This window comes from Pelophylax lessonae (genome assembly GCF_965119305.1).
Source record: "Pelophylax lessonae genome assembly, chromosome: 5".
Taxonomy (NCBI): Eukaryota; Metazoa; Chordata; class Amphibia; order Anura; family Ranidae; genus Pelophylax; species Pelophylax lessonae.
Window position 1 is genome coordinate 111426733 of NC_138772.1, and position 27644 is coordinate 111454376.

General features: G+C 41.4%; 1 protein-coding gene across 9 annotated transcripts in view; it reads left to right on the forward strand.

Annotated features, from left to right (window-relative positions):
- KMT2C (lysine methyltransferase 2C) overlaps positions 1 to 27644 on the forward strand; it is a 448529-nt gene that overhangs the window by 207611 nt on the left and 213274 nt on the right. For all 9 annotated transcript variants that reach the window (XM_082258361.1, XM_082258363.1, XM_082258369.1 and 6 more), the window contains exons 7-13: positions 3220 to 3382; positions 10748 to 10919; positions 13629 to 13743; positions 14582 to 14754; positions 17351 to 17499; positions 20520 to 20630; positions 21924 to 22648. In XM_082258361.1, coding sequence (XP_082114487.1) covers positions 3220 to 3382; positions 10748 to 10919; positions 13629 to 13743; positions 14582 to 14754; positions 17351 to 17499; positions 20520 to 20630; positions 21924 to 22648 — 1608 coding nt within the window. The remainder of the gene's footprint in view (positions 1 to 3219; positions 3383 to 10747; positions 10920 to 13628; positions 13744 to 14581; positions 14755 to 17350; positions 17500 to 20519; positions 20631 to 21923; positions 22649 to 27644) is intronic.

Here is a 27644-nt window from a genome sequence, read left to right on the forward strand (position 1 = left end):
GTTGATACTTCCTCCTGCTTTCTAACGAAAAGCCCACACAGAGGTATGGGCAAATAGCTGGAGGACTTTTCTGCAGGAACCTGACATTGCACGCTTGATCTTATGATCTTATTTCAAGTGCAATGCTTTGTGCATTTTAATATTTTTTTCTGTAATGGCGAACCTAGCCTTTAAATATATTTTCTTCTGTACTGTACAACACTGAAGTAACTACTGTATCTGTACCTGAGAATTGGACCATTCTACAACTCCAATTCCAATAAAGTTGGGACGCTGTGTGACATCTGTATTTTTATGAAACCCATATTTTATCTACGATAGAAAATAGGAAACCTATTAAAAGTTTAAACCGAGAAAATGTACCATTTTAAGATAAAAATAAGGTTATTTTGAAATTGATGGCAACAACCATGTCGCAAAAAAGTTGTGACAGAGCAACAAAAAGCAGGCAAAGTAACTGTTACGAACCAGGAAGAGTTTGAAGAAAATTTTGCAACTAATTAGGTTAAAAGAGAATCTTAGACAGTCAGTGTCTCTGAAAAAAAGATAGGCACAAATCTGTGAAAAGCTGTGTCGAAAAATTGTCAATCTCAGAATAATGTTCCTCAATAAAAAATTGAAAAGACTTTAAATATATCATCACCCACAGTACATAATCCTAAAAAGATTCAGAGAATCTGGAGAAATCTCTGTGCGCAAAGGAACAAGGCTGAAACGCATTATTGGATTGGTTGTCCGTGCCTTAAAAATGGCAGTGCAGTAAAAACTGCAGTGCAATAAAAACAGACATGATTCTGTAATGGACATCACTCCAAAAATCACGATCTGTGAATACAGTTTGCCATGCCATCCAAAAAAATGAGAAAAGATAAAGCTCTATTATGCAAAGAATAAGCTATATCTGAACATCCAGAAATGTTGCCATCTTCTCAAAGTCAAAGCTCATTTAAAATGGTCTGTTGCAAAGTGGAAAAAAAAAATCTGTCTTCAGACAAATCGCCCCCCCCCCCCCTTCCCGCCGCCTTCCACGGCTCTGCCCGGGTCTCCCGTCCCACAGTGAGACCCTAGCAACCAGCCGGCATGTCACAATTCGGCTTTGTTTGGATCTCTGATGTAGTAACCCGGAGGTGGTGTGATGACGTCACTTCCAGATTATTCGGCGGCCAAAGGCGCCGAATTTAAAAAAGTGACCGTATTCAAAATGCTGAAATCTGCATTTTTGAACACATTGAAGTGCAGTGGAGGGGTCTGGGTCTTTTATGGAGGGACCCACAATCCCTCCATAAAGAGTTTTTATTGTAACAGCAATAAAAGTGATCAGATTTTTATTTTTTTTTAAACTATGCTAAATTTAAATTAATAGGGAAAAAATGTTTAAAGCGCCCCCGTCACTGTGAGCTGGCGCACGAAAGAAAACGCATACGGAAGTTGCACCCGTAAAATTAAAGCGCTGTTCAAACCACACATAGAAGGTATCGCCGCGATCGCCAGAGTGAGAATTATGATTCTAAGAAAAGCACTACACTAACTAAACTGGTAACCATCGCCTATGGAGATTTTTATTGACCGTAGTTTGTCGCCATTTTCTGCAGGTGTGCACAGTTTTAAACTGTAACATGTTAGGTATGTATTTACTCGGCGTGACATCCTATTTCACAATATACAAAAAAATAGGCTAACTTTACGGTTTAATAAAAAATGGTTTTTGAAAGACCGCTGCGCAAATACAGCGTGATAAAAAAAAATATATATATATATATATATATATATATATATATATATATATATATATATATATATATATAACAACCGCCAATTTATTCTCCAGAGTCTTTGCTAATATATATATATATATATATATATATATATATATATATATATATATATATATATATATATAATAAAATGTTTGGGCGTTCTAAGAAATTTGGTAGCTAAAAATACAGGTTCACTTGTAAACATAATGTGTCAGAAATGGGCTCGGTCAAGAAGTGGTAAAATCTAACATCTCTGATGGTATGGTGGTTGATTAGTGTGTATGGCATGGACAGCTTGCATATTTGGAAAGACACAAACAATTCTGAAAGATATGTCTAGGTTTTGAAGCAGCCCATGCTGCCATCCAGACAACAGCATGGCTTTGTAGTAGAAGAGTCCTAGGTGCTTAACTGGCCTCCAGGACACTTCTCTACTGCTGGATAGCGTGATGGCGCTTTTGGCTCTGAGGAAGAGGGTCCTCCCTAGAAACGTGTAAGCCACATCAGGTTTTGAGGACGCCATCATGCTATCCAGCAGTAGAGAAGTGTCCTGGAAGCGAGCGGTGCCCATTTCCTATATGCTTGTTCATATGCTACGTTTGTGAGTATATTGTACGCTACGCTACTTTTAAGTGGTAATGCACAAGGTCGGTGTGCCCTTCTCTTATTGTTTTCTTGTAGTGCCTTTTGGATACCCTTGGTCCTGAGGGGGGCAGCAAGACCACTTCATTTGTGTCATAAAACCGCCTAGAAGATTCACCTTCCCGCATACCACTCGAGTGCAGGAGAGATATTGTTGCTTAACTGGCCTGCCTGCAGTCCAGACCTTTTACTAATAGAAAATATTTGGCAAATTTTGAAACAAAAAATACGACGAAGAAGACCCAGGACTTTTTGAGCTGTTAGAATCCTAAATTAGGAAAGAATGGAACAACATTCCTCTCTCAAAACTTCAGCAACTGGTCCTCCTCAGTTCCCATATGTTTACAGATTGTTAAAAGACAAGGGGATGCTACATCGTGGTAAACATGGCCTTACCCAGCTTTTTTGCCATGTGTTGCTGCCTTCAAAATTACTTTATTTTATTCTTAAAATAGTATATTATATCGGTTTAAACATTTGATATGTTTGCTAATTTCGATTGTGAATAAAATATAGGTTTGAGATTTGGAAATCATTGCATTCTGTTTTTTTTTTTTTTTTTTGTTTTTTTTTTTTTAGATTTTACAGTGTCCCAAGTTTTTTGGGGTTGTATTTTAAACTGTATGAGCACTATAACTGGTTTAACATCTATCAACATATGTCAACTTTTGTTAAGATTTTAGTTTATCAAATAATATAATTGCTAAAAAAAATTTGTGTAACAAAGTGAAGATGTCTCTCAAATGTATTTATCATCTGATAATTGATATCTGTCAAAAGAAATATATGTATAAGTAATGTAGCTTTCTTATGTTTCCAGCGATGTGCATACTGTAAGCACCTTGGAGCTACAATCAAATGCTGTGAAGAGACATGTTCGCAGATGTACCATTACCCCTGCGCTGCTGGATCTGGCGCCTTTCAGGATCTCACTTGCTTTTCTTTGCTTTGCCCAGAGCACATCGATCAGGCTCTTGAGCGTTGTAAGTTTTTTTTTTTTTTTTTTTTCAGACCATGCAAGCCTTCTGAGCATCAATGAAATGGTTTAATCTCCTAGTCACAGAGGAGCCATTCACCCTGGTCTATGCTGAGAATGCTTTTATATGGAGTGTTTTTTGCTTATTGATTTTTTTAATGTTTTTATTTATTTATTTTTTTCAGTGATTGGGTGTCTTGTACAATACACAACCTGTTTGCTCTAGAATAGTTTAAAGTAGTTACTAGTGTGTTTGTGTGAGCTTTATTTTGGCTGTAATGGTTACACAGATTGTGCAAGCAGCCCCCTTAAAAGTTAAAAAAATACATAAAAGGTACTCACTCCTTTTAGTGGATGACGCTTTGGGCGGTTATATTACAGCGTACAATTCTTGGCTTTAAGGACCTCTATTCCAAATTATATTCACAGGAATTCAGCAGCGCACTAGCTTCACTTTTTCTGATGTCATTGCCTTAATTTGTTTTCACCAGATTCAAAATGCTGCCATTTCAGTAGCTTTGCCAAAACATGCAAAAGACTCATCTAAAAATTTATCTGTCAGCGCTTAAGTGGTCTGGAAAAAGCAGCATGCAACGTGTAAATATATAAACACAAAGAAAAAAGCAGCGCTGTATGAATAATAGTGAATACTCTTCTCAGTGAATCACCATCTGTGTGTTGCCTCCACCAAATATAAGAAGTGCACACTCACCAGAACCAGTTGATACCAATGTTATTGGATAGCAAAAGCGCATTCATTATTCAATGGTCTTCCGTATGAAGATACATCTGACACTCTATGGATGTGGAGGCAACACACAGATGGTGATTCACTGAGATTGTTGAGTAATAACACTGGAATTACAGTTGTGCTCATAAGTTTACATACCCTGGCAGAATTTATGATTTCTTGACCATTTTTCAGAGAATATGAATAACACAAATTTTTTTTCACTTATGGTTAGTGTTTGGCTAAAGCCATTTATTATCAACTGTGTTTACAGTACTCTTTTTAAATCATAATGACAACAGAAACTACCCAAATGACCTTGATCAAAAGTTTACATACCCTGGTGATTTTGGCCTGATAACATGCACACAAGTTTACAAAGGGGTTTGAATGGCTATTAAAGGTAACATTCCTCACCTGTAATCTGTTTTCTTGTAATTAGTGTGTGTGTATAAGGCCCCTTTCACACATGCTGTGCCTTTGTCCGTTTTTCATCCATCCGTTGACGGATGAAAAACGGACATCAGTGTATCTCTATGTAAAAACGGATGACAACGGATGATCATCAGTTAACATCAGTTTTCAACCGCCTCCATCAATGTCCGTTTTTTTGAACGGATGAATGCCCTATTTTTCATCCGTCAAAAAAACGGATCGGATGAAAACGGATGACAACGGATGAAAAACTGATGAAAATCGGATAACAACTGACGAAAAACGGATGACAACTGGCGAAAAACGGATTAAACACTGATGAAAAATGGATGAAAAACTAATGGAAAACTGATACATTTTGACGTGACTGAACTGATGACCTGAACGGACCGTATGTGGGAAAGGGGCCTAAAAGGTCAATGAGTTTATGGACTCCTGACAGACCCTTGCATCATTCATCCACTGCTACCTTTGAGTCGTGGGGAAAGCAAAAAAATTGTCAAAGGATCTGCGGGAAAAGGTAGTTGAACTGTAAAAAAACAGTAAAGGGATATAAAAAGACATCCAAGGAATTGAGTATGCCAATCAGCAGTGTTCAAACTTTAATCAAGAATGGCTTCTTGATTAGAGTGGCTTCAGCCAAACACTAACCATGAGTGAAAGAAAAGTTTTTGTGTTATCATTCATATTCTCAAAAAAAATGGCCAAGAAATCATAAATTCTGCCAGGGTATGTAAACTTATGAGCACAGCTGTATTTCATTTACACTTATGGACTTTTATTCACATCATTGTGATCTATTTTATTTGATTTAAAATTCAGTTTTATGTACATTTGTATACTTGTGGAAGAGTATCACTATTATTTACACAGTGCTGCTTTTTTCTTTTTTATGCAAAAGATTCAGTTCATTCTTAAAAGCTCCACTCTATAGAGAGTGACTTTTTTCTGCACCAAATAAAGAAAAAATGTCCTCTAGTTAATAGAAAACTGGAGTTAAGTTGGTGTACAGAGACACCGAGTGTATGTCTCTGTATGCTTTGTAGCAGGGTGGCATGTTTGATGCTGCTACCCCCTCCCTTCTCCACTTGTTACTGGTTGTTAAGACCAGTTTGGCTATACAACCAATAGGCTGTGAGCAACTAGAGACCCAAACAGTGTACAGACCTGATGGGGAAGCTTATACAGCAATTACCCATCAGGTGTGTGGTCTCCTGTTGATTGACAGGAAGTAGAGGGTGCACTCTTTAGCTAATAGCAGGCAGTCGGTTGGCTATGAATTTGAGCTTCCACACGTGGGGCATGCCCAAAATTCATGTAGCTGTTTCCAACAGATACACAAATCTGTCTCCCACACTGACATTTGTCTTGTGGAGGCAGGATGGAATTCTAAAGAGTGTTCTAGACACTCTTCAAGTTCCCTCAATTGTGTTCTGATAACTGTATGTGATTTACACATGTATTGCTAGTGTTCAATTTAGTAATTATTATTTTTTATTTTATTTTTTTTAATTTCTCATTCGTTCACTGACAGACACAGCTTCTTAGGCTTATGCTGCTCTCTTTTCATGTGTTCAATATCCACCCGTACCTTCATGGGTGACTCTAAGAGACCCTGGAGTGGTAAGTCAAAAGCGGGCTCTTTTGGTTCTGCAGACAAGCCTTCCTCGGCCTGAAGGGGCGCCTCACCTGTATCTGGGGTGGGGGAACGTCTTTGTTTCAGGACAAATAGGTCAACGAGTTGTTTCGGTCCTTGCCTCCAGTAAGATTCTTTCCTTCCAACCTACGCCTGTCTCACAATCGGGTGCAGGCCTTTACGAGGCGGTGCAGGATCTGTTGGCACAAGGAGTCAGCGTGCCGGTTCCAGAGTCGGAATTTTTTCAAGGCTTTTATTCAAATCTGTTTACTGTTCCCAGGAAGGAAGGCAAGGTCCACCCCATCCTGGACCTCAGGGCTCTGAACCCCTTTGTGCAGGTTCAGAAATTTTGGATGGAGTCCGTACTCACGGTACTGGCATTTCTTCATCAAGGGGATTTTCTGGCCTCTTTTGATATCAAGGAAGCTTACCTTCATATCCCAATATATGTCCAGCATTTTCTTCGCTTTGCCGTGGGCGAGGAGCACTATCAATTTGTGGCTTTGACCTTTGGTCTCGCCTCAGCTCCTCAGGTGTTCACGAAAGTGTTGGCTCCGGTGTTGGCCTTGCTCAGGCAGAAGGGCATCACGGTGTTGGGATACCTAAATGATCTGCTTCTGCGTGCAGTGTCTTCATCGGATCTAGAAGGCGATTTGGACATTACTGTGCGAACTTTGCAAATGTTCGGCCGGACACTAAATTTTCAAAAATGAGCTCTGACTCTGTCCACCAAGCTGGACTACATGGGCCTGACACTTGATTCAGGCTTGGCCCAGGTGTTTCTTCCGCAGGCGAGACTACTGAAGTTGCAGGATGCAACTCCGCTCCTGTTGTCCAACCGTCGGTAGTTTAAGACTCGCATCCAAGTGCATGAGCTTAATAGTTTTCACCTTCAAAGCGGTTCCGTTTGCTCGGTTCCATACCAGACCTCTGCAAAGGAAGATTTTTGCAAAATGGAACAAGGATCCACAGTCGCTAAACAATCTGATCCTGTAAAGCTGGGGTACGAGAGGCTCTTTAACTTGGTTGTTCCGCTCTCATGCGATTTGTTTAGCGAAGTCTTTTCTCCCCCTGTATTGGACAGTGGTTTCCTTGGATGCCAGCCTGTCCGGGTGGGGAGATGTCTTAGGCATTTACTCAGCTCAAGGAGTTTGGACTCGAGAGGAGTCCAGTCTGCCGATCAACATCCTGGAGATTCAGGCTTGGTCTGTCCCAGTGGATGGATCGCCTGCATCGGTGCCCGGTAAGGGTGCATTTAGGCAATGCCACGGCTGTGGCATGTGTCAGTCATCAAGGGGGCACAAGAAGAGCCCTGGCGGCCCTGGAAGTAGTCGGCATCCTAAGTTGAGCAGAACGATATGTTTCGGCCCTCTCTGCTGTGCACATTCCGGGGGTAGAGAATTGGCAGGCGGACTACCTCAGTCGGCAATCGTTGGGTCAGGGTGAATGGTCTCTCCATCCGGAGGCATTTCCTCAACTCTGTCTCCTGTGGGGGACTCCCGATGTGGACCTGTTGGCCTCCCGTATCAACAGGAAGGTGTAGGAGGTTCCTGTCAGGGTCTCGGGATCCTCTGGCCAACGCCACAGACGCCCTGGTGACCCCTTGGGGTCAGTATCGTCTGATTTATGCTTTTCCCCCCAATACAACTTTTGTAGAGACTGCTACGCAGAATCGAGATGGAAGGGATACCAGTCATTCTGTTGGCACCAGACTGGCCTCTCTGGTCTTGGTACGCAGGCCTAGTAAGGCTGGTAGCCGACGCTCCTTGGAAACTTTCTCTCAGAGAGGATCTTCTGGCCGATCTTCCATCCTGCTTTACGGTCGCTGGCTTTAACGACAGACATGGCTATTGAAAGCCAGGTGCTGAAGGACAGAGGGCTGTCGGAGTTGGGGATTCCTACACTGTTGAAAGCTAAGAAATCTACTTCCAGGAAGGTTTATCATCAAGTTTTGAAGACATACACTACTTGGTGTGAGTCGTGTGGGGGGGGGGGGGGGGTTCTGTGTCTCGCCTGCTGGATTTTCTACAACTAAGTGTAGATCAACGTTTGGCTCTGGGCACCATCAAGGGCCAGATTTCCACCTTGGCCATATTTTTCAAAGGCCGTTTACTGTGAATTCCTTGGTTCACACTTTGGTGCATGGGGTTCGCCATCCGGCTCCTCTGGTGAGATCCCTGGTACCATCGTGGGATCTCAATTTGGTACTGTCGTCAAACGCCTCCTTTTGAAAATACTTGTGAACATCCTCTGCTCACTCTGTCACAGAAGTTGGCCTTTTTGGTGGCTGTGTTGTCCTGTTGGTCACCTTACCTGGTGCTTCACAGGGACAAAGTGGTGTTACTACCCTGTCCAGGCATTCCTTCCTAAGGTCGTCTCAGGGTTTCATTTAAATGAGGATAGTGTGTTGCCGTCTGTGTCCTAAGCCGAAACATCCTAAAGAAATTGCCCTACACTCTTGAATGTGGTTCGGGCAATCAGAGTGTACATGGCGGCGACTGAGTCGATTCGTTAATCTGATTCTTTGTCTTTATGGATGCATCTGCTGCTACTCTTTCCTGATGGATCAGGCAGTGGTGCAGGCCTATTCTATTAAGGGTCAGGTTCCTCCTTTCCCTGTCAGGGCACATTCTATGAGGGCGCTTAGTTCCTCCTGGGCTTTCTGTCATCAGGCATCGTGGTTCAGGTGTGCAAGGCGGCTACATGGTCATCTGTACACACATTCACAAAGTTTTATAAGGTGGATGCTGCGTTCGCCTGCAAAGTTTTGCAGGCTGCAGTTGCAGAGGCTCCTACCTCTTAAAGGTGTATTTTTTCCTGGTGGTGAGCTCCAGCTGTTTCTGGTTGAGCTCTTGGTTTACCTGGTTTGCTATGTTTAGTCCTTGTTGGGAATTATATCTATTGCTGTGTTTTTCCCACCCCTCATATTGACACTGCTTTGGGACCTCCCAAGGGTCAAAGAAGATATGGAGCGGTGCCCGTCAGTGAACGAAAGAGAAAAATTTGATTTTTGTCTTAATGTAAAATCCTTTTCTGTGAGGTTCACTGGCGGACACAGCACCTGCCCCTCTGTTGGTTTGAGTTATGTATTCTTCTGACACTGCTTGTTACAAACTGAAGTTCTATAGCAGGAAGTGAGGGTATACCCCCCCTGGGACTGCCTCAGAGACGTAGCCACATTTTCTTTCTGCCTAGTCCTACTCCTGAAGACAGAGCAGCATAAGAAGCATAAGTTTAAGAAGATATGGAGCTGTGTCCATCAGTGAACCTTAGAGAAAAATTTTTTTACGGTAAGCAAAAAAATCTATTTTTTCTACATTTATAAACAAAACAAGTTGTGCAGCAAAAGTAATAGTGACTGGGTTTAGGTCAAACGAATGTCAATGGCAGAGGTGCATATCTTTTACTCATATGGTTTAAGCGTTGGAAAAGAGAGAAAAGCTTTTTACTTGGTCAGTTGAGTCAACTTGGTATGAATCAAATATGGAAAAAATATGCACAAGGCACGTAAAAAATAAAATATACTGGGTATGATTTTTACATATCTTAAGTTTATTTTTTGTGCTAGCAGTCTTAAAAAAAAAAAAAAGAGAAATTTAAAAAGGTTATTAAATCCCACAGGAATCCTGTTCCATTTCTAATCTGTGTTGTGGATTAGAGCAAATTGTCCTTTTTTTTTTTCTTCAAGTCTCCTGTTTATTGCAGACTGAGCGTAAACCCACCACTTGCTATTCAGGGCGTACAGAGTAAAACTTTCAGTTTATAGTGTTAATGATTGTATGTGAAGAAGTACACTTTAATTCACAAAAGCACAAGCAAATAACTGCACAAGCCGTCTACTACACTTGTCCAAAGTAGAGAACACAGGCAGGCATCTTCACTTTCTGTGGGGCCACCTACTCCACAACTGCTACCCTGGTTCACCTGCACAGATTTAAACATGGACAACTGATTTGTGCACAAGCCTGGAGCACTTAACCTTTTTAATACTTCTATTTGAGTTGTGCTATTGCAGGAATTGAAACAGTAATAGCTGTGCAAGCATTGAACATATTCTCTCTGGAGAAGACGCATGAGAGGGGATATGATATCAATGTACAAATACCGTACTGGCGACCCTAGCATAGGGAACAAACTTTTCAGCGCAAGGGAATTTAAAAAGACTTGGCCATTCACTAACATTAGAAGAGAAGCAGTTTAACCTTTAACTTCGTAAAGGGTTCTTTACTGTCCGAGCGGTAAGGATGTGGAATTCTCTTCCACAAGCAGTGGTATCAGCAGGGAGCATCGATTGTTTCAAAAAAACTATTAGACAGGGACCTTAACGGCAGCAACATACAGGGGTATGCGATGTACTATTGTCATAAACACTTATACACACACACTCATCATAGGTTGAACTGGATGGAGTGGTGTCTTTTTTTTTTCAACCTCACTATGTAACTAATAGTTCAAATCTGCTTAGTTAAAATTTTATGAATGGCTCTGGTAAACACTTTAAATCTATCTGAAATAGGTTTTTTTTTTTTTTTTTTTTTTAAGTTTTCATCCTAGTCTTTCTGTTTTTTCAGTTAAGGATGAAACTAACTGTGCACTGTGTGACAGCTCTGGAGACCTGCTGGATCAGCTCTTTTGCACAACTTGTGGTCAGCATTACCATGGGATGTGTCTGGAGATAGTGGTGACCCCTTTAAAACGTGCTGGCTGGCAATGCCCGGACTGCAAAGTCTGTCAAAACTGCAAGTAAGTAAATAAAAAATAAAAAAATTCAGTTCCTTTTTTAGATTTCACCAAATAAGAGCCAGCTAAATTATATTTTTTTTCCTAATGCACAGCGAGTGAGTGTTACCCTATGACAGTAAATGTTTGTGGCAGAATTCACATTATCTGAGGATGGGATACTTGCAGCTTTTTAAATGTTTGTTCTTTGGTTTAGATGCACTTTAAATTGTATATTTTATTTTATTTTTAAATGGGTTTCTTTTAGGTGTTCTGTTTTTTGTCCTAAGTCAGTGCGGGTAATTGGATGATAGCTGTATATAAATTCAGGAAATAAATAATAGCTCCTCTACTGCAGTTAAAGTGTTTGTTACCCCAACATTTTATATTTCTAAGATGTACTTGTATGAGAAAGTATCCTGTTCTCTTTGTTTTTTTTTTCTTTTCCTATGTGGGAAATTCCTGGTGTTCCTGCTAGTCCCTCTGCTTTCCTAATAAAAACTGACCATGCTAAGCAGGGGAGCACACTGGTCAGTTCTCTAGCTACACTGGGATCTCAGTATACTTGCCTCCAATGATCAGATTTGTCCTGACATGCCCCGCTGCACAGCCATTCACTGGGAAGTTCAGTGTACTTCTGCTCCCCTCTCAGTTCTTATGCAGTTGAGAACAGAGAGAATGTGATTATTATTTTTTTTTTTTAAAAGGGAATTTTTTTATATCTATACAAAAATGTTTTTTTTTTTTTTCATTTCTATTTTAAACTGGGTTGTTTTACAAGGTGATCGTTTACAATCACTTTAAGCCTTTTTTTCTAAATTCTTTATAAGTATATAGTACAGTAGGAAACCAGCTGTGAAGCCACATGGCTGCCACTAGCGGTTTCCCTTACTTGCGATGATGACGCCTGCACCCAAAGCTGATTGAAGAACTGGCTCATGCGAGGGCATCGCTGAATCCCTGGACAGGCGTCCGTATATTAAAAGTCAGCAGCTACAGAATTGGTAGAATTGTGTATATATAGGATGCATCTATGATGCTCAGTCTACAGAGGATGCTGGACTTTTTAATAGGAAAACCCAGCAACACCTTCATGGCAGACTTCATATTGACAAGCACTGCATAGAAAAAAATAGAGGCATCTATTTCTAAACAAGAAAAGTTTAGACTGAAGAGAAGTTTATATTGTCCCTTTGATTTGCCGCATAATTGTTCCAATCTTTCTCAGCTCAAGTTTCCTTTAAAGGATAACTAAACACAAAACAAGTATGTTATTGTTGCCATTGCTGCTTTCTGTGAGCTGAACTGAAAGCACCCCCCCCCCCCCCAAATCTTCACTGTAATGTAGAGATGAAGTTTGAAGTCCAGCCATGGCTCCCTCTATAGATGCAGTAGAATGCATGAGGATTGCTACCATAGGATAGGAAGTGTCATTTGTAGGATAACTAGTTTAACCAGTTCTGGACCAGAAGGATTTGCCTCCCTAATGACCAGGCCATTTTTTATGATTTGGCTCTGCGTTATTTTAACGGACAGTGGCGTGGTCGTGCGACGCTGTACCCAATTAAAATTTGTATCCATTTTTCCCACAAATGGAGCTTTCTTTCGCTATTGTTTATTGACAGACGCAGCTATATATTCTTCTTGACCATTGGGTTATGCTGCCCCCTACAGGAGTGGGATACTAGGCAGGAAAAAATCTTTACCACGCCTATGTGGCAGTCCCTGCAGGCATACATCCACACACTCTGCTATGGGCTTCAGTTTGTTTCTGCCTAGTTTAGGAGTAGGACCTATTTCCCAGCTGGGACTTCGGTCTTAGCTTGCTTTTTTGCTGTTTTATTTTAAAGGGAACCTTTTTGTTAAAATTTTTTTTTAGCTAGTTATGCATCAATTTAAAAAAAAAATCTGCCCTGGTACCATCCCTAAAACTGGATTATCTGGGCCTTACTCTGGATTCTGTTTCAGTGAGGGTTTTTCTTCCCCTGGACAAGCTGCAAAATTTGCAGGTGGCCAAATGTTTGCTGTTATCCAGCAATCTGTCTTCTCTGCGGACTTGCATGTGGGCCTTGGGTCTGATGGTGTCAACCTTCAAGGTAGTTCCGTTTGCTCAGTTCCACACGAGACCCTTACAATGAGAAATTCTTGTCAAATGGAACAAAGATCCAAAGTCCTTGGACACTATGATTCGGTTGAGTCACAACACAAAGGCTGCTCTTCTATGGCGGCAATCGGTGCCGCCGGTCCCGTGGATCGGCATCTCTGCTGTCTGAGGGCGGTTACTCGCCCCCCAGGACCGCTCCTGCGAACCAATGTACCCATACGTCAATTGACGCAGCCGACTAAGCCTGCCACTGTATATCTGCGGCGGGCGGTCGGCCGGCAAGCAGTTAAAAAAAGTTAAATAAGCATGGAAAAAGAAATCAAATGCAGACCTCGCATCTAAAGACTGGTACACTGCACTATATTAAATAATGTGTCTAGATATACTTTCATATTGATTTATTACTGAACATAAGAAATATCTATATTCTCTCTATATCTTCCATTTAAAATGCAATTGCATATACAAATGTCAAAAAACAAACTATCCTTTCAGATCAGTAATCAATAGCCGCTAACCAGATTTAAACTTACTGTAATATGATTTTTGAAATTACTTGGTTACGTTATGTTTTTTTGCTCTTTTTCTACAACATGATCCATGTTGAAAATGTGATTTTTGTACACTAGGGACTGTGGAGATGACACCAAGATACTTGTCTGTGACACTTGTGATAAAGGTTACCATACTTTCTGCTTGCAGCCAGTTATGGACTCTGTTCCAACAAATGGTTGGAAGTGTAAGGTGAGTTAATGTTATAATGGGTTATGTTGAGGAAAGATGTATGTCATAAAATGGCCTATTGTTGCAATGGCTTTACATTTTCTCTAAATTCCTAATTTTTCGAATCTTTTGCTCTGTTAAAAGCAAAAGCTGATTTCAGGTATCAACCTAGGTACCTGCACATACTTGTAGCAGATTGCAGTTCCTGTCACTATTGCCAGTTATCCTTCAATTCATATTGGGCAAAGGTGTGGAGCTCCTGGCAGTGTTGAAGCTTATTTAATATTTTTTTTGACCACTCGGAGCTCAGCAATGGACAGATAGGAATGTATGGGAGGCAAGATAAAGCGGGCAAGCTTCAACACTACCAGGGCATGTGCACAGAATTCTGCGATAGTGACAGGGACTGTTGGCTCCTGCAGGTATGGACAGGTACTTCTAGGTTTTGACATCTAAAACAATATATCTTCTGCTGTGCAAACATTGTAAGTGTTTTATGGGCTAAAAAATGTTTTCCCTTTAGTAGAACAGCACTGCCTACACTACTACTGTGTAATGAACTTGCTGTTATATAAATAAAGCCATAAAAGGCAAATACTATCAGATAATTACCCCTGTCTGGTTGGATTTGTTGCATTGCTATACTGCCCCATTCAGGTTTTCTGCCATCAAGCATTCAGAAGTGTGGTATGGGAGATTTTTGTAAATTCTGGGTCTAGAATGTGCCTGACTGAATCTGCCTCATCACATTCCATGCAGGAAAAGAGGTAATGGTTGGAGATGGATGCCATTGAGGGACATTAGAAATCCCATGTAGAAAACAGCTGCTTCCTTTAAATTTTTTTTATTTCTTTTGTAGAACTGTAGGATATGTGCAGAATGTGGTACCCGGACCAGTCACCAGTGGCACCTGAACTGTTTGATATGTGACAGTTGTTTCCTGCAGCAAATTAGCATACCCTGCCCACTTTGTGATAAGCCTCTCCAGCCTGAACTGCAGAAAGACATGCTGCATTGTCAGATGTGCAAAAGGTAACGTTTACTTTGTTTAAGTTCACAGCTTGTCTAAAGGTGTCTTATTTGTTCTTTTAAAGCATCTTGTGCTCTTTCCGTTTTGCTGTCAAATGTTGCACAACATTGTAAAGCTTCTGAAGTGTCTTTGTGGCATAATTGAAGAACTGTGGCTCTATTGCTGAATTCCACATTACAGTTGTGGCAAATTGTCTGCTGAACGTATGTTCTATTCGTTGTCTTCCTCACAATACTATAATTTGGTGGTAGGTTATGTAAAAGTACATGCTTATGTTTTTAAACCCAAAAAACAGGTTAGGTTTATTAAAAGATGGAATTAAGAAAACTTACTACAGGAGGCTGTAGGGCGACCTTTTTGATGTTGGCATCACAGACCCAGGACAGAAGTTCAGATATCTTAATTGTTCATAACAGTACACAAGCAGAGTATTCCTAAACCATGGGTTATATGTATGCCTTCAGGTGATTGGACACTGGCAAAGCTTTTAGAGCACACAGGCACCTCCCCTATAGCCCTATCCCATTCCTTAAGCCCTCTATTTTGTGCTAGTGTCTGAAGGCGATGGACCTTTTCTTTGAAGGGAGAAAAATCACCTTTAGCCTATTTTCTTTATTTTAAGATTCTTTAATTAGACATTCACTGTTTCCTAATGCCCGCATAGAAGCAGTGTATTCCGATCAGCATAACCTCTGTAAAACCTTGTGAGTTGCATCCAGACCCAATGCCTGTGGGGAAGGCCTACAGTGTTGCTTTTGGTACCGGATCATGCATGTGAACTTACCTTGGTACTTGGTGCAACATGATGAGTTATCCGCAGGGTGCTATACAGGTTCAGGTTTTTTGGAAATAATTTCAAAATCTTCTAGAACACCCTCCACTAACTTCTGAAGGTTATCACTGGTGTGATGTGCCTGAGTGTCCTTTAGAGCCGGTTCACACTGCCGCGACCATAAGTCGCCCCATGTCGGAGCGACTTTTTACAGCGATTTTACCGCAACTTCAGCGCGACTTGTTTGACCAATCAGAATATGATGTGTTGTGACCGAATTCCCCTTTTCTGTTTTTTTTTTACTCATTCCTCATTGCCCACCAGTGCCACGAATCAGTGTCCACCAGTGCCACGTATCAGTGCCACGAATCAGTGTCCACCGGTGCCACATATCAGTGCCACGAATCAGTGTCCACCAGTGCCACATATCAGTGCCACGAATCAGTGTCCACCAGTGCCACGTATCAGTGCCACGAATCAGTGTCCACCAGTGCCACATATCAGTGCCACAAATCAGTGTCCACCAGTGCCACGTATCAGTGCCACTAATGTGTCCACCAGTGCCACGTATCAGTTCCACGAATCAGTGTCCACCAGTGCCACGAATCGGTGTCCACCAGTGCCACGTATCAGTGCCACGAATCAGTGTCCACCAGTGCCACATATCAGTGCCACGAATCAGTGTCCACCAGTGCCACGTATCAGTGCCACTAATGTGTCCACCAGTGCCACGTATCAGTGCCACGAATCAGTGTCCACCAGTGCCACGTATCAGTGCCATGAATCAGTGTCCACCAGTGCCACTTATCTGTGTCCACCAGTGCCACTCACACAGACCAAGCAGAGATAATGGAATATATATACCATTATATATATATATATATATATATATATATATATATATATATATATATATATACATACCATATAGGCATGGCTGCAATGTGGGGAATGCCTGGCTAATCTCTTTCTAATTCCTGGAAAGTCTGATAACAAGTCGCTTCAATTAAGATAAGGAGGCGACTCCCATTGAAGTATATGGGACAAGTCGGATCACAGGTCGCCTCAAAGTAGTACAGGACCCTTTTCTGAAGTCGGAGCGACTTCAGTAGTGCCAATTAAGACGGCACTGATTGATTAACATTGCTTTTGTTATGTCAAGCGACCTGGGGCTACACAAGTCGCCTCACAAGTCGTGCTAGTGTGAATGGGCTCTTAATCCGAGGGTCCGTGTTATTATTTTGTTTTCATCCACAAATCTAACATTAATAGCAAAATAATTGACTCTGTGACGTGTGCATGCATCCATCTTAAGGAAGACAAAACGTCCTTTCAGAACTTTCTGTAGTTCTTCCTTTTTACATTTGGCCTTCTCAATTATAAGTTTCCTTATACTAAGTCATTAATTATAACTTTTTGAGAATTGGGACATTTGAACTAGCTTTTTTTTAAATTACAATCTAAATTTAGTAGGAATCGGAGTCGGTGCATTGTTTGCCGACTCAGACTCCAGATACCCAAAATTTCCTCTGACTCCACAGCCCTGGTTATAGCAGAGAGAGGGAGTATACCCCCTGGGACTGCCTATGGGTGTAGCCAGAGTTCTTTTCTGCCTAGTGTCCTATTCCTGTAGGGGGCAGTATAACCCAATGGTTATAAATACCAGGAGCTGTGTCCTTCAATGAACATCAGAGAAATGGATTTTAGGGTAAGCCCAAAATGTGATTAAAACAGCTGCTAAAAATGCTTAAAAAAAGCTTACTTTTAACTTTTAAATGTTGATAAATATTCTGTTAAAATTTGTAATATCTGTTCTGGTTTTCAAGGTGGATACATCTAGAATGTGAAAAATGTGCAGATTATGCAGATGATCCACTAAAAGACGAATACATCTGTGCGATGTGCAAACAGCTGGAGCCAGACGATGATGGAGGGGAAGAATGCATTGGGATGGAGGTTTCAGAATCCGATGCAAGTGAGTATTCTGTAAAATATGTGTTCGAATGTTTTTTTTTTTTAAACTAAATATGCAATGCTTTAAAGAATGTAAAAAGTAGTTAAAAAAAATTGCAGCCAAAATTTTTTCTTTAAAATTTTGAATAGTTTGTAGAAGTGCGTGGAAACCCACATTTGACGGTTGTCACTGGGCCAGGTTTCACCACCTAGAGACTTTTCTTCATTTGCTCTGTGACATTTGTCAGTGGTGTTATTTCTCCTCATTGTTTTATCCCCGTGACACAGGGAAAGTGATGGGAAATTGTGTTGTCTGACTACAGACAAGAAAACTCTGGTGGATGTTAAAACAATGCTCACCCTGTCCAAAGCCTTAACATTTTGAATATGATTATTTTTAATTTCATCTCACTCAAGTGGTTTACATTTTCTTTATAATTTATTTTAATTGGCTCCCCTGTTCATTATATCACTGTAGTTACCACTGTCCTAATTATCTGAATGGCAATGAATATGTCCAAGCAGAACAACCTCTTGTAATTTACAAAAAAGGGGAAATGAATAGTACAGAATCATGTGGCAATGATTTTTGATTAAAATGTGTTGTAAACATTTGTATATGTAAAATTGTGGGTATGTGCAGAATTAACCACTTGCCTACTGAGCACTTTTACCCCCTTCCTGGCCAGGCCAATTTTCAGCATTCACTGGTAAGCACTGATGAGGCGGCACTGATGAGGTCTCATAAGCAGCACTAGTGGGGCACTGTTGGGACTGCACTGATAATCAGGACACTGGTTAAAAAACACACACACACACACACAGCTCTGCACACGTAAGAGGTCCCATGCCTTGAACAACTGGCAGAAAGCCTAGTAAATTGTTTGCCAAAAATAGGGTTTTGTGGCTTGCACTGTATTAACCACTCGAAGACCAAACTGTTTCACATTCTTTCTGTCCAGGTCTTTTTTTCAGTTTTTAGCCCTGTTACACTTTGAATGACAATCATGCAACACTGTAACCCACATGAATTTTATATTTTTTTGAGACAGATGGAAACTTCTTTTGGTGATATTTAATCAACTCTGGCTCTTTTTTTTCTGCTTTGTAAGCAATCTTCCTCCAATAGATTTAGGCTACAATGTAATCTGCTATGTTTAAAAAAAAAAATATGGTTTATATTTAGTTTGCGTGAAAACTATAGTGTGTACAAACCATGGTAAATACATGCAACAAATTGATCAGTACTCATGTTCTGACTGGCTTTCTCATTTCTTGAGGCCCTAAAATGCGAGGAAAGTACAAATACCCTCTAAATTACTCATTTTTGGAAAGTAGACCATCCAAGATATTTAGTAAGACGCATGGTCAGTTTTTTTTAATTTGGAAGTTTTTGTTTTTATAGCAGAAAATAAAGAACCCAGTGGTAGTTAAATGCCAACAAAAAGAAAGCACCATATGTTAAAAAAAAAAAAGTGATGCATGCCTGAGTAATTGTCATTCAAAGTGTGACAGTGGTGAAAACTTAAAAATGCCCTAGGCAAGGAGGAGGTAAAAGTGTCTGGTATTGAGTTGGTTAGGAGTATGTAAACCCCAACAATAAACTTCTCTTATTGTTTTAAATATACCATTGAAAGAGTTTTGTTATAGCTGTTCGCGAAGTGCAAAAATTGCTGATTGATCTAACAGAAATCCAGTACTGTCCATGTACTTTAGTTCAAGCAGTGTTACCGGCCCTGGCCAAAGGACCTCAGGTTATCCCCCAGGTTATGGAGATTAGGCGAGAGGGCTTTAGTCCACGGGGTGACACTGCTGCTTCTTCCTAGATATAAACAGGATGATAAGAGAGCATGGTCACCCAAAGACAGAAAATGTTACTGTCAGGATCACCAGGTGGAAATATAATTAAAAAAGATGTAGTAGTTAGCATTAAATGACTGGTGCGAATGCAGAATATTACATCTTATTCTTTAGTTTACATACACTAAAAGTGTTGCATTAAATATAACGCAGCTGCTTTTTGAGAATGTTGGTACAGGATACATTGATACTATTGTTATTTTTTAGGCCGTTAGGCACTTTAATTGCTGACACTGTCAAAGTGAAACTATGCTATTTCTTTTATATGGAGATTATATATATATAATTATTATTTTTCTTCTTTTTAAGGTTTGTTTTGTTTTTTTTCCCCAGGTATTTCTACAAAATATTTAGTTAGCAAATTGTTTACTATGGAGCAAATGTAGCACCCACATACAGACTGCTGGAATGCTGGTCTTTCCACTAAGAAAGCCAAGCACTGATTACTTCTATGGATTTTTTTACAGTCATTTAGCTGTGTGTAATCTTATCTCCTGCCTCTAAAGCTTAAGGGAACCGTTAAAAAAGCGGCTCTGCTGCTTTTTTTTACCGCCCTCCCCCCCACCACAAGTGTTAAATTAAGCCTAAGGGTCGCGGTGGGTCGCTCGCCATTGAATAGTACAGGACCCGTTCTAATAGGAGCGACACAAGTCGCTCCGACTTAGAAAAAGGGTCCTGTACTACTTTGGGGCGACCTGGAGGCGACTTGCATTGACTTCAATTATATGAAGTCCGTGCAAGTCGTGCCGAGGTCGCGGTGCATGCTGTGCACCGCAACTTCACAGGTCACCCCACCAAGTTGTGTCGCCGCAGTCTGAACGGGGGCTACATGCAAAGCTGCTGTTATATATAGCCTTGAGTGTGCCATGTTCTGACATGGTAAATATGAAATATTTGTGTGCAGTATTTTACTTAATTAAATTCTAATACATTTTTAACATTTTTAATTTTAGCGTTCATTTGAAAAAAATATAAAAAAATAAATAAATATAGATTGTTTTGTGTATTTAACCAATTAAAATATTCTACATTTCTGTAGAGAAAAGTAAATCTAGTTTCATAGCTTTCCTGAATATTCTTTGTGGCCCCCTATTATGTTCAATTTGGCAGTGGCTCACATTTTTTTCTCTCCACACAGTAATAAGTTTGTCACTTTATTAGACTTGACACCATTTTATTCAGTTTGCACAGATGAGACTGAAGTGGATACAGGTGGAAAAATTACATTTCAAGGTGAAGCACTTAATCACAATGATATTGTTCCAGATACAGCAGCTGTGTGTCTTGATGATGGTATGTATTTCCCTCTGTATAATAGTATTACTCCTTACTCTTTATTACAGCTCTCCTAACTCTTAACTAATTTAATTTAAAGTGGGATTTTAGTCAGAAAATTAAGTCCTGCTAGATCACTTCAGGCTGGCCTTTTTTTGCAGGTATAGCTATGTAAAAATGAGTGTCTATACTGTTTAAAATCCAGTAGTACACTGTCTCACCCTGCTCTGCACATGCTCAGTTGCTCTCTATTTTTAGGCACTTTTAGGCATTGCCAAATTTGTAGAGGCCAATCTGCTGACAGCCTTAAAGCGGAATTGAACCCTCCCATCCTTTACAAGCAAGGAAGCACATTCTCTTTTATCTGCAACTGCCATGGTGCTGTACATGTGATAAGTTATGACACTGGCCATTTGATGGGTTGACAGTGTGGTGGATGACAAGCAAATATGACATTTAGCAATCCCCGCATTACACTAATGTAACTTTTTTGAAACTGTTAAACTGAGTGTTCGGTTTTTATGATTTACTGCTGTTCAGGGGCTCTGAGCTTCAGCAAAATTGCAGCCTCCAGCAAGAAGGAACAGGAGCAATGCTGGAGGCAATTTACAGCACACTCTAATGTTGGTGGCAAAAATAATGTGGAATGTATGTTCCTTGCTAACGAACATTATTTTTATCAAGCTGTTATGGGTTCCACTCTACATTAGTAAAAGTAATTAATTTGGGAATCTATAGAGAGAGGCTGACCATTATTTTTGGAGGCTGTACTTCATGCTTACACTGTGTAAGATTAATTTGTGAGAAGTAGGTTAAAGCCCCCTTTTTAACTTCTCTTTCTCTTACAGGTCCAAGTGCCCAGTCTCTAAAACAAGTGTTTGTCTTGTGTGCTGTATGTGCCCTGGGACGAATGCTTAGAATGCATACTGCACTAAACAAGTATCACTCTGTGCACATTCCCGCCCTAGTAGCTATCAGTCTCTCGCTAAAGTTTGACAAGCTGATGACAGCGGGGCTGGATTGTGCACCTGTACCTTCCAGTTATTAAACCTGTTTGCCATTTTCAGGGCACAACAAGCATCACACGTACCTGAAAAAGAAATGTCTGTTCATAGTTTTTAATTTTAAGTGGCTGTAGATTTAGGCAACATATGTGAAATGTATATGTAACCCAGATTTTTTCCTGTTACATTTCATGTCTGAGTTCTGTCTAAAAAGGTCATTATTATACTCATAAGCAGTTGGCTTTGAAGAGACCTGGTAATAAAGATATATTTTTTCACGTGTATGTTTATCTATTTAATATTATAGATACTACAGAGAATGATGTCAAACCTGATATGGAAAGCAAGCCACCCTTTAAAGCAGACACGGACAGTATGGATGTGTCCCATTCAGACATGGCACACATGCTGTCCAATGACAGAACAGATAAGGTTGAATCTGAAAAGAGTATGTCACCTCATCAGCCACTGTGTCTTCAGTCAGAAGAAAATAGTCTTCATCCACAAGTATTGCAGACTTCATCCAGGAACATATGTGATTCACAAACCTTTTCACATGTCATGGAGAATTCTTGTAAATCACCTTGCAAAGTCAAATGCACAGACGATGCTTATGTACAGTTAGATGAGCACTTTGATTTGAACAGAGGCCATGATCACATTTCAACAAAGAAAGAGGATCCTCTCATTTTGGAAAACATGGACGTTCAAGACATGGAAGCCACTCCCAACAGTGAGACATCTACAGAAATGAGCTCACCTTTAGGACTCAAAATTCTTAAGTCTCCCACAGGAATGGATTCCCCTGCCACCTCTGTTGACACTAGTAAGACCAGTGTGTCATCCTCACCAGCAGTATCTATTGACTTTCATTCTTCGAATGAGCTGTTTCAAAGTCAAACTCCGGCACATAGTTTTAGCACAGCAAATGCCTTTTCCACCACATTTATATCTGTAACACCAAAAATCGGCATGGGTAAGCCAGCTATTACCAAAAGGAAGTTTTCTCCTGGCCGGCCACGATCTAGACAGGTATATTTTTTTCTTTTAATGGCTTATATTAAACTGTTAAATATCCCACAACATAAACCACTAATATATAAGGCTGTAATGTGAAGGTTTGTGGTTTTAGTCACATGAGGCTTTTTTTATAAATGGTTGTAAACTTTAAGTGTTGACCAGCAACCTAATACTTAAAATGGTTCTAAAGATAGGTTTTTTTTTACCTTATTCCATTCTTTGCATTAAGGTGAAAAACCTTCTGTGTTTCACTGCCCTGCAGTCCCCCCTAAATACTTTCCTGAACCCGATCTTAATCCAGAATTGTGCCTAAGTGCAGTAGCTCTCTCTACGCTCCCTCTCTCCTCACTGGCCATGGAGGCAGCAGCAGGAGCCACTGGCTCCAGCTGAGGTCGATCACATTTGTGAAGCAGGGGCATGAGTGTCCCCATAGCAAGCAGCTTTGCTATGGGGGCACTTAGAAGGGGAGGGGGGGAGACCAGAAGCGCTGGCAGGGTACCTAAGAATTGGAGGATTGGGGCTGCTGTGTGCAAAATGATTGCACAGAGCAGGTAAATGTGACGTTTGTTGCTTTAAAAAAAAAAAAAAATCACAACCCCTTCACGCCTAAGAGTAAAACAAATGTTAATGCCTAAGCACAATTCTGCAACTTTGACATGTGTTAATAAAACCGTACATATCACATCTACTTTGTGCATCCAGGTAGATAATACCTTCTTTTCTCTTTCATTCATTGACGGACACAGCTCCATATCTTCTTGACCCTTGGGATTATGCTGTCCCCTACGGGAGTAGGACACTAGGCGGAAAGAAAATTAACTACGCCTATAGGGCAGTCCCAGGGGGTATACGTCCTGTTAAAGGTCTTCAGTTTTTTCCTGCCTAGTCAGGAGAGCCGGCGAGTAAACGCCTTGTGAGGACGCGTAGCCTTGGTCAAGACCTGAGTCGCAGCATGCCTGCAGATCCTGGCGCAAAAGCTTTTCCCACTCCGTTTAAGTTTGGGACACCAATGCTATAGTGAACACCGCCCTAAGGACGAATCCGGCCACAGAAAACTTGTGGCGGACCAAAGTCTCGGCTCTCCTGTCAGAAGGATCTTTTTAAAACCGGAGACTCCTCCAATGGAAATAGGGTGGATCTATTCAGCCCGGAGGCCTGAGAATCTACCACAGGTGGAACTGCCCAATAGAGACTCCTCAAGAGATACGCCTATAGAAATGCTTAGGCACCGCCATAGAGCTTTTAGGACAACACAACTGACCCCACGGCTCCACCTGGTCCAGGCTGACTATATGGCCCAGCAGGTCACAGGCCATGGCCTAAATTTCAGTGGAGGCCAAGCCACATTTACCCGGATTTATAGCCAAGCAGATGCCCAGGGAGAGAGTTGGGGGCTTCAGCTAAACCCACTGAGGCTGCACCCCAACGGCGACGCCCAAAGTAGCCGCGTGGCCTAGTAGGCCATGGCCTAAAGTTTTCAGGGCGCCCAGCCGCCAGGAAGCGAGCCTAGGGAAGCTGACCACCCAGGGCAGGTTGGGGACCAAAAGATCCACAGTGACAGTTTAAAGGGGTTGGAGGGGAACCCGGGAGTCCGACCATCCCAGGGAGAGGCCCACGTCCAAAAACCACCAAGGGAGAGGGGTGGACACTACTTGGACCACACCTTGGAACTGGGTGGGCACCACTCCAGGCAGACCACCGCACATTCTTTGGACATGGTTCGGGCAATTAGGGTGTACTTGGCGGCGATTGAGTAGTTCCGAAAATGGGATTCCCTGTTTGTCTTTACAGATGGACCCCGTAAGGGGCTGGCCGCGTCTGCTGCGACCATTTCTAGATGGATCAGGCAGACTTTGCTGCAGGCCTATTCTATTAAGGGTCAGGATCCTCCCTTCCCTGTAAAGGCGCATTCTACGAGGGCACTTAGTGCCTCTTGGGCCTTCCGTCATCAGGCGTCAGTGGTGCAGGTTTGCCTGGTCGTCCGTGCACGCTTTTACAAAATTGTATATGGTGGATGTGTTGGCATCTGCGGATGCTGCCTTTGGCCCCAAGCTTTTGCAGGCCGCTGTTGCAGAGGATTAGTCCTCATTGAGGGTGTATTTTTTTGTCAGGTGAGCTCCAGTTATTTTCTGGTTGAGCTCCTGTTTTACCTGGTTGGCTACGTTTATCGTTTGGGAAGTACGTTTATTGCTGTGCTCTTCCCACCCCTCATAGTGGCACTGCTTTGGGATGTCCCAAGGTTCAAGAAGATATGGAGCGGTGTCCGTCGATGAACAAAAGAGAACTGGATTTTTGTCTTACCGTAAAATCCTTTTCTCTGATGTTTGACGGACACAGCACCCACCCCTCTACTGAGTTGGGTTATATGTTCTTCTGACACTGCTTGTTACAAAACTGAATACCTATAGCAGAAAGTGGGAGTATACCCCCTGGGACTGCACTATTGGCGTAGTCAAACTTTTTTCCGCCTAGTGTCCTACTCCTGTAGGGGGCAGCAATAAACCCAAGGGTCAAGAAGATATGGAACTGTGTATGTCAATGAACATCAGAGAAAAGGATTTTACGGTAAAACAAAAATCTTTTTTTTTTTTTTTTTTCATGACAAATTAGGCTTTTATTTGGTAGTAAATGCTTTTGGATATCTCGTGATTTTCTTTTTATTCTCAAAGGAAAACTGGCCCAAAATAGTAAAAAAAAAAAAAAAAACATTAATTTTAGCTGTATTTTTCTTAATACTAAAATAACCATCACCAAAGAACAACCCAAAATTTTTTTCCCACTCCTGATGATCGCAGCAATACCACATATGTGTATGTTGTTTGTACCCACAGTATAGCCCAGAAACAATAGTGCGTATTTTGCTTTTATTTTCCTTTGTCCTACCTAAAACACACTGATACTAATTTAAAAAAATAAATAAAATCCTGGCCAAAATATACTGACTTTGACTTTTTGACCCTAATACGAACCCTGTCACTGACCTATATTAAACTTTAATCTAGATTTATTTTCTTTCTTTTTTTTTTATTTAATTTTTTTTATTTTTTACTCACCATCTTTCTTCTCCATTCACAGAGAGAGAAACGAAAGGGTGGACTTTACAGTGACTGATCACTGTGGTAGCCAGTGAGATTCTACCACAGTGATCAAGTGACCCCGATCGACAGTACGGGGCCTGGGGCTCCCAGTGAGACCCCAGTCTCTGTGCTGGGAACATGCTATGCAGCACACTCCCAGCACAAAGGGATATACGCACACAGTATCTCACAAAAGTAAGTACACCCCTCACATTTTTTTTATATCTTTTCACGTTTCAACACTGAAGAAAAATTACAGTGTAAATTTGCTGTCCGCTCAAAATACCTCAACACACAGCCATTAAACCGCTGACAACAAAAGTGAGTATGCTCCTAAGTTAAAATGTCCAAATTGGGCCCAAAATGTCAATATTTTGTGTGGCCACCATTACTTTCCAGCACTGCCTTAACCCTCTTGGGCATGGTGTTCACCAGAACTTCACAGGTTGCCACTGGAGTCCTCTTCCACTCCTCCATGATGACATCACGGAGCTGATGGATGTTAGAGACCTTGCACTCCTCCACCTTCCATGTGAGAATGCCCCTCAGATGCTCAATAGGGTTTAGGTCTGGAGACATGCTTGACCAGTCCATCACCTTTACCCTCAGCTTCTTTAGCAAGGCAGTGGTTGTCATGGAGGTATGTTTGGGGTCGTTATGTTGGAATACTGCCCTGCGGCCCAGTCCCCGAAGGGAGGGGATCATGTTCTGCTTCAGTATGTCACAGTACATGTCGGCATTCATGGTTCCCTCAATGAACTGTAGCTCCCCAGTGCCGGCAGCACTCATGCAGCCCCAGACCATGACACTCCCACCACTATGCCTGACTGTAGGCAAGACACACATGTCTTTGTACTGCTCACCTGGTTGCCGCCACACACACACGCTTGACACCATCTGAACCCAATAAGTTTTTATCTTGGTCTCATTAGACCACAGGACATGGTTCCAGTAATCCATGTCCTTAGTCTGCTTGTCTTCAGCAAACTGTTTGCAGGCTTTCTTGTACATCAGCTTTAGAAGAGGCTTCCTTCTGGGACTACAGTCATGCAGACCAGGTTGATGCAGTGTGCGGCATATGGTCTGAGCACTGACAGGCTAACCCCTACCCCTTAAACCTCTGTAGCAATGCTAGCAGCACTCATACGTCTATTTCCCAAAGAAAACCTCTGAATATGACGCTGAGCATGTGCACTCAACTTTTTTGGTCGACCATGGCAAGGCCTGTTCTGAGTGGAGCCAGTCCTGTTAAACCGCTGTATGGTCTTGGCCACCGTGCTGCAGCTCAGTCTCAGGGTCTTGGCAATCTTCTTATAGCCTAGGCCATCTTTATATACAGCAACAATTATTTTTTTCAGATCTTCAGAGAGTTCTTTGCCATGAGGTGCCATGTTGAACTTCCAGTGACCAGTATGAGAGAGTTAGAGCGATAACACCAAGTTTACCGCAGCTTCTCCCCATTCACCCCTGAGACCTTGTAACACTAACGAGTCACATGACACTGGGAAGGGAAAATGGCTAATTGGGCCCAATTTGGAATTTTTCCCTTGGGGGGTACTCCCTTTTGTTGGCAGTGGTTTAAACATTAATGGCTGTGTATTGAGTTATTTTGAGGGGACAGCAAATTTACACTATTGTACAAGCTGTGCACTCACTACTTTACTTTGTAGAAAAGTGTAATTTCTTCAGTGTTGTCACATGAAAAAGTAAAATAAAATTTTTACAAAAATGTGAGGGGTGTATTGGGGCCGCAAAAATGTTACGTCGGCCTCAAGCAGTTAATCTTGAACACACATCCTTTTAGATGTATGCAGTAGTGAAGGTTTGGATGCTCAACATATATATTGCCAACCAGTAGGCTCGAAGCTGATGTCTGGCTGTGGAGAGAGCAGTCTCACCATCTTAACTTTCATATATCACATTGGAAAGAT